The sequence below is a fragment of the Frieseomelitta varia genome, unplaced genomic scaffold, assembly GCF_011392965.1.
Source record: "Frieseomelitta varia isolate USP_RPSP 00005682 unplaced genomic scaffold, Fvar_1.2 scaffold_4, whole genome shotgun sequence".
NCBI classification, from domain to species: Eukaryota; Metazoa; Arthropoda; class Insecta; order Hymenoptera; family Apidae; genus Frieseomelitta; species Frieseomelitta varia.
In genome coordinates this window covers 134,504-146,019 of record NW_025110145.1, presented here as the reverse complement: position 1 = coordinate 146,019, position 11,516 = coordinate 134,504, and the positions used below count along the sequence as shown (strand labels likewise).

Below are 11,516 nucleotides of genomic sequence, written 5' to 3'. Positions count from 1 at the left end.
ATTACTGTGTGAAACTTGATACGTTGAAATCTTTAGTGTAATATTTACTAGGGACTGACGATCAAACATTTTTTGATTTGTAACAATTTCGAAAGATATAAACGAAGAAACGTAGAAATTTTGGGCGTAAATTCGATACATCAAAAAAAAGCAAATAGCTGCTATTTTCATAATTTTCACAGAAATGAAAATATTGGATCGTCAATCCCTAGAGAATATTGTTTACTTTCGAACGTTTTCTGCCTTTTTGTTGCAACTAATCCTGCTTGGCTGGAATCATGCACACCGATAGTCAATGTGAAAAAAAAGTTATGCAAATGCCGTTAAAAAGTCTTTTTTTTTTTTTTTCTTTTCGAACGTTGCATTTTATAGTTGCACAATGTGTTCAAATAAATCACAAAATCTCATGTCGATCAAACATTCACTTTTGTTTTACCAGCCCTCCAAAGTATTCGTAATATTTAGGCCCGTCGAACTGTCCTGCCCCCTTAACCACCAACGTTCTACCTTTCAATTTCATTTTTGCCAAATGCCTGGCAAAATTCCCAGCGAGACAAATATTCGCTCCGAAAACTAATATTGCAAATTGCCGTTTGCCCGGGGAAAATAAGATTTCCTCCGTGAGTTTCATTCGTGCCGATGCGAATTCCACTTCGAATTCTCATGACCCTCGAATACATCGAGCTCGCCTTTCATCTCGTGGCGCGCAATTTTATTCCACGTTCCATCATCGACGCCGCATGTTTAGTCTACATTCGCAGTGAGGGCCATCGACTTCAACAGAGGCTCCTCCGCGGATAATCCGCTTGGGTACTTAACGAACGTAAACTCGTGCCGGGATCGTCAAATATTTTCTTCCCGAGCGCTCGCAAATCCGCAAATCTCGAGTCGAGTCGAACGGACAAAATCAATGCGCTCCATGCGACGAACGCAGAGAGAGTAATAATAACATTCGAATATTAAAAAGAGAAGAAACGAAAAAAATTCCATTCAAACGTCCTCTCTTCTTCTCCGTGAGAATAAATTCACAACGAGACGAGATGTTTCTCTTTTTTTCTTTTGTTCTCCCCTTGAAGAATTCGATATACTTAGCCCAGAAAAAAAAAAAAAAAGAAAAGATAGACACACACACACACACAGAGCGAGCGATCATTGGTCGATCAAGGAACGATCCGAAAATTAGAGGAGGGCTTGGCCGCTCGTTTTAGATCTCGTAGTTGCGGAACTTGTTCACCACTTCGCTGGGCGCCTCCGAGTCCCAGCCAAGGTCACGGCGTGCCCCATAGTAAATGTTTGCGCCACCCTCCGAGGCTCTTCTGTGAGCGTTCGTCGGCTGCGCCTTGCCCAGGGTGTGGCCAGGGGAACCAGCAGCCTCGCCAGACGCGTCCTGCAGCATGCGATCCTTCGTCTTCGGTGTGCTCCAGTGCATCGACTGCGACGCATTCGAGTCCTCTTTCTTTATTTTCTCTCTCTCTCTCTCTTTTTTTTTTTGTTTTAATTGCGGGATTGGAGACAGGCGAGCAGGATGAGTCACTTTTGTTCAAGAATGTTTGTTCAAATTCTAATATTTTTACGATCACTCTGAGATTTGATTCGTTAAATGTTACAAATTTAATTCATTAAATGTAACAAATAACAAGCATGTATGTGTGTAAGTATGTATCTGTGTATTGTTGGGTTTTTAAATTTTGTACAAGCGCCAGCTACTGATTGTCAATCAGTTTGGCCCACGTTTTCTCTTAAGAATTTATTAATATAAAGAGTCTTCGCTGTCCGAAGAGTTTTGCTTATTTATTGACGAGTGTATTTTGTAGAAAAAAAATTCGAGGTATATACTTTATGAAAAAAGAAAACTTGGTAGACGTGATATTAAAACTATCTGCGTTCTCTACGTTCGCAAGTGACCCAGTCTGCTCGTGGAACTGTGTTAAGTCGAGCTTAGAGGATAGGATAAGTGGAAAATTAGACGAGGTTGTTGGAATATTTCAACGTTATTAGGAAGTTTATTTAATCGCGTCGTGCGAGAAATTTTCCAGCGGAATCGAAATTGCTTCCATATAATTAGAAGAGTAACTGACTCGTTAAAAGATACATTGAAGAAAGAAAAATTACGCACGTTGAATCCTTCAGATTTCAAATCAAAATTCTTATTTCACGAAGTATCCGAAAAATCTTGTGAAAAGAGAAACAACAAATCTAGTTTACTAGACCAGTAAACTACAACTTGTACTTCGAAATCGAATATCAATTCTCCCTCTCGTATCCCAATACCAGTTTTCAATCTACGAAAGTTGCAAAGAAGTGTGTCGTAATCTTCGTCGAAGAAAGTTTCTTCGTTCGGCTGGAAACGCGAAATTTCTCGCACGATTTCCCGCACGCTGTCATTTACCGCTCGGTAAGAAAAATTTTCACCGAAAAAATTCTCATCGATGAGGATTTTTCTCACCTGATGCACGTGGTCCTTCATTCCAAGCCACTGCTTGTAGCTGATGGCAATCCCGCTACGCCTCCATTTGTCGTAGTTGCTCCTCTGCTCGGGATCGCAAAGAACTTCCTTTGCGTGCTGCGGCAAAAAGAAATCGCTACGATTAGGCTCGTGCGAAAGTACAACATAAATATAATAATATAGCATTTATTATAATTGTTTAAACATAAACATAATAATAATATGTATATTATAATTATTATAGTAATATAATATATATTATAATTGTTATTATAATAATATAATAATATATATACATTATAATTATTTAAACATAAATATAATAATATATTATATAATAATACAATAATGTAATATATATATTATAATTGTTATTATAATAATATAATAATATATATATTATAATTGCTACAATAATATAATACATATGTATTATAATTGTTATAATAATATAATACATATATATTATAATTATTTAAACATAAATATAATAATATAATATATATATATTATAATTGTTATAATAATATAATACATATATATTATAATTATTTAAACATAAATATAATAATATAATATATATATTATAATTGCTACAATAATATAATACATATATATTATAATTGTTTAAACATAAATATAATAAAATAATAATATATCAACACGCTCGTAACCGCGAACGTGGATCCACGTCAATTCAAATTCAGGTTCTCGTTGTCGTCAACGTGTTAATTTAACATCGTTTCGGTTGAATTTTCTAAATGGCAAAGTAAAAGAGAGAGAAAGAAAATCGAGGTAATTTAATGATGTTTATTTTATAAAATGAAAAAATACCGACCACGAGCGTATTGATGCGATATAAATTATCAAATGATGAATGTTCGAGCACATTCGTACTCACAAAGAATTGAAACGATACTTTTGTAAATGATATGGAGAATGTTAGAAATAATTATAAATAATTAGTATTGGAAATTTTGTTCCTCTTAGTATTGGAAATATTTCTACATTTTTTTTTTTTTTTTTTTTTTTTTTTGTAAACGTCGAAGTTCAACGTCGCGATCCCGAGCGGTTAAGCACGGTCTTTGTTATTTGAAAATTCATCGCCGGCCCACAGTGTAGGATTTCCTCGGCGCAGATTAATCGAAGTATGCCGTTTAGAATCGTTGCGACGTTTCCCTTCGCGTGTCGCGCGATGACGGAACGCGGTTGCGGTAGCGTGCAACACTCGATGCATAAGAGGATACCATGAGAACGAGAAAGTGATCCCCGAGGTTGAGCAAAAACCGTGACATTCCGCGGAGCGCACCGCTCACACACGCGCGGCAACGTTCTCTCTCGCTGCATAGTCAGCGGTGCATTCCGCGGAACTTTAAACGAGAGAGTTGCCGTACCTTTCGATGACTTTTTCTCGAAGAAAATCTGACTTTGACTATGTGAATTTATTGGCAATCAATCTCCGCGAAATATGCTTTTCGTGATCTTGTCGTCTGACACGCGTTTGAACAAACGTTAATCGTATAAGTGAGATTCATCAATCGATCAGTTGTTTTATTTGAGTAACCGAAATAAATTAATATCTATATATATATGTATATATATGAATGGAAGTTATAGAGTATGTCATTTCAAATGATAAAGATGATGGTTCATTGCAAGAATTTTCGATTTCTGTTTTTTTCAGAGTCAGTCTACCTACAAGTGGACAAAGTTTGACGTGAAAGCGAACAGTGTAACTCTTATGTTATGAATAATTGTAATTGTTAACTTTAAGAGGAATTAAACGACACGTAAATGGCAATTCATTTTATTTTCGTGTCGTAATGAATACTCCACAATATCTAGAGCCTTCCATTCTAATTGTTTCCTTCGTTCGCAGAACCCAGAACGGAAAACAAGCCACAAAGATATATTGACAGTAAAATCATTCTCCGTCTCGAATTTTATTTTTCACGCACACGTCATCAAGGTCCTTGTAACTTATGCACCGAGCAGATTTAATTACACGATTCTGCCAGGTGTTGAAGCAAAGATTAGTTTCAGTTAGGAACACGTAATAAAGCAACAAAAACTCTCTCTCTCTCTCTCTCTCTGTTCAATTTCTAATCGCGCGTTTCATCGATCAAAGACGGCAAAAGCTTGCTCGCCCCGCAAGTCTCCTCCTAACCGTGGGATTTAATTAAATTCCGCAAGCTGGAAGGCCGATTGTAATCCCGGACTAATGTACGCATGGTCTGTTTATGCTTACCATAAAGCTACCCCTCGAGAAATCCCGGTCCAGGTGAGCTCCCGGGACAGGTGTATCGATCAGTCGGTTAATTAAATGCGCTGCTGGCCTGTCCCCGCGGATCCTCCAGGAACTCGCTGGTATCCTGTTACCCTCGACCGGTCGCTTGCCCCCGCGGTTTTCCATCGCGAGCCTCTAACAGCCTCTGAGAGCCTCCAAGTTGGCATTTCAAGCGTCACCGTTTCGAATTGTGTGCCTCGAGGATACTTCTCGCATGCTTTATTTTCAAAATACAGTGCTTCTCCAGTTTCTTTCCTGTCGTCCCGTTCTATCAAAATATCCATTCGCATGGAACGTGCGCTTGAAACTGATTGAAACATAATTGAAAATGTATTCTTCGATTCGCGGAATCTTCAATCGCCATAGGTGGATTTCAGCTGGAAGAAGCACGTTCTTCGTACGAACGCGTTTGACAGGCATGCGTCTGATGCGAGATTCCAATTTTGCGCATCGTCGGTGATTTTATCGACAAAAGGTCAAAAACCAAGCAATCTCGAAAGTTGTTGATCCATCGATTAGATCGTGATAATTATGAATTTTCTTTGACGAGGAAGAGGAGGGTGGAGATATTGCAAATACACTGTACAATACTTTTTAAGAGTATAAAGGAGATATTGAAATAATAAATATATAAATATAAATCGTGTGAAAGGTATAAAATTGAAATTCTTCGAGAGAATGTATGAACACAGAGATATGAAATATATAAATATAAATAAATATATAAATTGTGCGAAATTAATAAATACAAATAAATATATAGTTATAAATTATAATATTATAAATGAATGCAACATATATTATAATATATATTATATATATTTTATTAATAAATATAATAAATATATACAACTATTATTATATTATTAATATTATATATAAATTATATTAATATTAATATATTATAACATATATATTAAGTATATATAATTTTATTAATAAATATAATGTTTGAAATATATAAATATAAATAAATATATAAATTGTGCGAAATTAATAAATACAAATAAATATATAATTATAAATTATAATATTATTAATGAATGTAACATATATTATAATATATATTATATATATTTTATTAATAAATATAATAAATACATACAACTATTATTATATTAATAATATTATATATAAATTATATTAATATTAATATATTATACCATATATATTAAATATATATAATTTTATTAATAAATATAATATATGAAGTATATAAATATAAATAAATATATAAATTGTGTAAAATTTGAAAATCACCAATTTCGAGAGAATGCATGAACTCGGACATTCTCTACGAAAGTCGAAACGTCTTAATGTGCGCGTTAGAAATTCTTGAACCGGACGAAACATATCCCCTGTAAATTTTTACATTAAGCGATTAAATTTTCGATAGTACGCGTATATTTGGACGAGAACCGAGGAATCATCGGTATTTTCATCGATCAACAGGTGGCTTTTATCCCGACACTCGTACGGCCATCGTTCCTAACGAAGGATCTTTCCGTGCTCGTGTTCCCGAACGTTTCGAGAACCGGCAGCTTTTTTCCCTCGTTGAATTTCTGCCCGGCACTTCTACTTTCACTTTCTACATCTGAACGACGCTTCGTGGAATATCCTGGCGGTTTCCAGAGTTCGTACCTTCAGCACCGAGCTTCCTCTTTGCTTTCCTTATTTCTGTAGTGCTTCAGCTTCTCCCCTGTGTTTCGAAGAAATCTCCAATATTCTGCGTTATCGGCAAAAAAAATTGCAAATTTCGGAACACAAATTACAAATCACAAATTTCGGGACTTCTTTTGCGTTGCAATTTAGCCTCTGCGAATGGCTTGGAACACATTGTAAACAAAATGTGGATGGATAATTTTAAGAAACCTAATTTCAAGAAAATTATCAACGTTACGAAATCAGCTTACGATGCTTAGTAACACACTGACGCAAACGACTATTGTCATCATGTTTTTTCTAAAAAGAAAAAAAACTTATCAATCGTAGGTACGTACGTACATATTTTCTACGAATAATGATTTTATATTTTAAAAGGAATTTCATGTTCTGAATTCTTGTACCAGCTCGGAATTCTATTTTCGGAATGCTGTCCAAAAACAGTCTGCGAAAATGAAATACGTCGATGAGCTAATATTTGATTGTCATTGCGAATTTCACATTTTAGGGATTGAAATGTCACGATATTTGTATTTTTCATTTTACGTTATCGCACCTAATTACTTGCATTGGCAAAAGATTGTTAATCGAAACATCGTGACATTCATTGTAGCTGGGGATTTAGAAATACAAAACTGTTCACGAACTGTTCGCGTTATTTCGCTTCAACATCACATCCAAATAAATTTCTAAACACAGTGTTTCGAATTGTTTCCAAACGTTTGACAAAAACTGCCCGTACCAAACCGTCTGGATATACTCCAGAACGTGTTCCACGTGAATGCGTTCCACAACGCAAGGATTAATGCACACCTGGATCCACTTTGCCTTCAACTTACGTTTTTCATCCCGTTCTCGTTTCTATTCTCACGTTTCTATTCAGTCAGAAACAATTACACCTCCATTAACCCGAATTAGGAAAGAAGGAACGAGAATACTCCTGAACGAACGTGAACCCGGCACACGATTAATTAATCGTTACGACACGGGTTTCAGAAACCTTTTCAAAGAAGTATTACGGTTCGCGTAATCCGTTTAGCGGGTCGAGGGTTTTTACAATGAAGAACAGTTTGAGAGAGAGAGAGAGAGAGAGAGAGAGAGAGAGAGAGAGAGGCTTGGTGTGCTTGTCGAGTTGCGGCGTTCGCCACGGCGCGAGCGGAGCGCAAAGGAAAACTTAATTCTTGTTATGGAAGAGCCGAGTTAATTGTTTCGAGGTATGCCTTGCATGTAAAACCACGCTGGAATATAATTGTTTCCTCGCACGTCTCGCCTCGCGCGATTTGTGGAAGGCGCAAGGTGTAGTCTGTTTGTTGGAAGCCAGTTACAACCCAGCCCCCATCCTTCGCCCGCCTTCGCTAATTCACTTTCCGAACTGGCTTTACGTTCGTTTACGTCGATTAAAATTTCACCAGCCGAACGAAATTGCCCGTACGCAGGACGGATTCGGAATCGGGACGCGTCGTTCACTTCGCGAACTTTTCTTTTGTATGCTAATGTCGCGACGCGACGCGAGTTTCGTTCTGAGGATCGTCAAGAGGCCATCGCCCGCTCGTTAAAAATTTGTAATAAGAGTAATTGGATTTTGATCAAATTCTTCGGCAGTGCTAACTCTTTTTCTCAAATGTGGAAACTTTGTTCGGCCGCTTCGTTGTGGGAGAATTTTTGGGAATGTCAGATATGTGATTTTCATGCGTTTCACTTGGTTCGTTGGTTTATAAACTGCGTGATAATATCGGTGTGTGTTGACAAGATAGAAGATACACACGTGTTCAAAAATCTTAGGACACTTTCAGTGTTCGTCGTGAAAAATCGTGTACGTGTATTTTACAATGCAATGTATTAATATATTAACATATTAACATAATACATTAATATATTAACAGAGTTTATTTTATATTATTATATTGTATATATTGTTTTGTATAATTAGTATATATTGTATATTGTATATTGTATAACGTATAATATATAATGTATAATATTGTATATTGTATATTGTGTTGCACAATTTATGTTGCAAGTATCGTATTTGTTGTATATAATTTACGATTTATATTTACTATACAAATGTACAATAATTGCATATAATATAAGACAGAAGATATCCATCTTAGGAAACTTTCATTTTTAATACTCAATACTTGTCGCGAATTGTTATGTACGCATATTTCATAGTACCGTATATATTAATATATTAACAGAGTTTGTTTTATATTTGTTACATTTAATTATATTGTGTATTGCACATTGCGTTATAATTTATTTTTTTTTTGCAAGTATTGTATTTGTTGTATATAATTTATGATTCATATTCATCATACAAATAATTGTAATAATTTATACGTACTATTATACAGTATTTAATACTTGTCCTAAGATTTCTGAGCGAGGGTGTATACGTTGCAGAATCTTTTATAATTTTTAAACGATTTCGTAATTTCTGTAATTTGCTTTAATTAATGAAATTAATTTTGCCGGACAGTAGACATTTATAGAGAAATGAGATCCAGGTAGAGAGTATAAAAAAGTCTGGATACGCGTTTGAGAGGAATTTCTATAACAGAATACATTAACATTGGTAACTTGCAGCTTGCACCTTGTAATAATATTAGTTCAGTTGTTCGAGAGGTTCTCGGAGATTGGAAATCGATAATTCATACGAATGGAATGTTTCTAGTGTTAATACAGTGATACAGTTCAGTTTCAACATTACGTGATGAGATTACACGATGAGTGAATGAAATGAAATCAAGAGAATACAGACGTACAATTCGGGACTGATCCAATCTTTTTCTCAGAAGTTTTAAACATTGATGCAACATCGCACTGATTTCAGCATTTTCTGAATGTTTCCAAAAACCAGCTCGACAATTCATAGAACGAGTTCGTTTTGTTCTTTCTCTTCTTCAGTCAGTTAATCATGAGTTCTTCAGTCAATTGATCAACGTTCTTTTATTTTCTTTGCAAATTAATATTAATCGCGTGTAGAAACATACTTCCTCTTAGTTTATCAGTTTCGTTGAAATCGACCAGGCATCTTTCCGCGTTTAGTAAGTCAATAATTCACGTGATACCGTATTAATATTCTTCTAATGTCGTCGTAATACGTGCCAGTTGAACGAGACACGACAACAATATTGATTCAGAATATCGTCAAAGTGTACGATATTAAATTCCAGTTAATAAATTCGGAAATTTTCTCGGCAGCTTCTCTCAAAGGATAGATAATGGGCTGCCATAGTGGAATAGTTTTCCACGTACGATCGTACCACGCACGCGAATTGGCCGGGTGAGCCGAAAGTTTCTTCCCACCTATTTTTTTCTTTAACAAAACATCGAAGTATGAGACAAAATTAATTTTATTAACTTTAAGGGGGCGTTCTGGTAATCTGGCTTTAAAAAATCAATTTTTTTTTTACATTTTCTCAAATGCTTCCGAAAATGTCTAAAAGGATTTGTTTGAATTCGTAAAATTAGCAAAGTTATAGATGTTTGAAGGAAACGGTGTACTGCTCGCAACGTGTGTATGTATGAATATTTTTGTTCAACGGGTAACAAAAACTTCAAATGTGTTTTTTTACAAAGAATATTTTATTTTATAATTATTTATTTTTATATTATTATTATTTTATAATATTCGATTTTTTTGTACTGCTCGATCGATTTTAAGTATGAATATTTTTCTAACGGAAACTTCAAATGTATTTTTCTCAAATCCATATTTTTTAATTCCTAGCTGACGGGATATCTCACGTTTTAGTTGACCGATTGACTTGAAATCTGGAGATCTTCGCCGGATGTACCTTTATCGCATGAATCTGATGTTTCTTTTATTCTTTTTTTTTTTTTATTACCCAAGAGACGAAAAGCACAAGGAAAATTAATATTTAAACTTCAAAATGCTGCCATTTTTTTAATTTTCGAAATTTCGCTGTTTCCGTGGTTCATGCGATAGCCATATTTATACTAATTAAGACGCACTTTGGTCTTTTAGTTTCAAATAACTAGGTGCACCAGAATCACGTCAGCCATTCGAACCCGTTTAAACATGCTTTATTTAAGCCTATATACAATTTCCACAACTTTCATTAATTTCGTTAAAAAAAAAAAAATTGTAAACACCCTCTAAGTATGAATAAATCTGCGCGCGGAAACTGCATATACCAAAATGTATGCAAGAAGTCGATTTTTACAAGCCAAGAATATTTTTTTAAATTACCAGAATACCCCATTGAAATTAAATTCAAGTTCAAACACGATTTATTCGTTATGTTTTTTAAAAGTTATGCCAGATCGTTCCGAAATTAATGAACAAAGCGAAGCTGCGCGAAGCGGAGGTCCGCACGGTGTCGCGGGATAATGAAATTTCAAATTTGATTTCGAATTAATGCGGCGTGCGGCCGCGCGGCAAAGCCGGAAAGCTTCGACTCATTAGCTTGTCTCCTTTTGTAAAATATTAATAACGCGGTGTCACGCGACGGCAGAGCGGGTGGCAGGCGGGGATTTAATATCCGGGACCGATCGGAAAATATGTATCGAGTCCCCGGCAGTCTCGCCGGATCGGAAATCAAGCGAACGTTTTCACCAGTAATTATTCGTTCGACTGATTGACAGAGGCGGGATAATTGAATGTAATTCAATTAAAGTTGGGCCACCGGGTGGGGGCAATTATCGAAACTTGGACGAGGAAGTCATGCGGGCATCCCTGAAACGATTATCGAAACTTCGAAAGCCTCGGCTGGCTATCGTTCGCGCACCGGAACCAATTGTTCCTGCCATCTCGCGAATAACCGTTCTGCAGGATCATCGAGGCGTTTCTCGCATGCTCCGAGTCAAGATATCTTCCTGTTAGGCTAGGATTTCTCAAGTTGGAACGGTTAGAAGTGAAATCTTTAATCGATCAATTGAGGAGAATTAATATTATTCGCGATTCGTGTGTTTATTCTCCTCTTTAAGTTTTGATAGTTATTAACCTCTTGGCTATGAATGACGATTATACGCGTCATAAAGTAATGATAATTACAATTTGTTACCTAGATTAAATTAAATTTTATGGAAAATAAGACATATTTGTAAATTTCGGACATTTCAGAATATTTCGAGAGTAGATCTGACTAGTTC

At 35.5% G+C, this 11,516-nt stretch overlaps 1 protein-coding gene across 1 annotated transcript; it reads right to left on the bottom strand.

Annotated features, from left to right (window-relative positions):
- Positions 1-314: 314 nt before the first annotated feature.
- LOC122531428 (J domain-containing protein-like) lies at positions 315-2,632 on the bottom strand. The gene is made up of 2 exons (XM_043659349.1): positions 2,447-2,632; positions 315-1,432 (listed from the first exon to the last, which is right to left on the bottom strand). The coding sequence occupies exons 1-2, from the start codon at positions 2,630-2,632 to the stop codon at positions 1,205-1,207; spliced, it is 414 nt and encodes a 137-aa protein (XP_043515284.1). The 3' UTR covers positions 315-1,204.
- Positions 2,633-11,516: the final 8,884 nt, after the last annotated feature.

Coding starts and splice junctions, on each gene's coding strand:
- LOC122531428 (XM_043659349.1), bottom strand. CDS start 2,632: ATGCTATATTATTATATTTATGTTGTACTTTCGCACGAGCCTAATCGT. Junction 1,433..2,446: donor TGAAGGACCACGTGCATCAG/GTGAGAAAAATC, acceptor AATGCGTCGCAG/TCGATGCACTGGAGCACACC.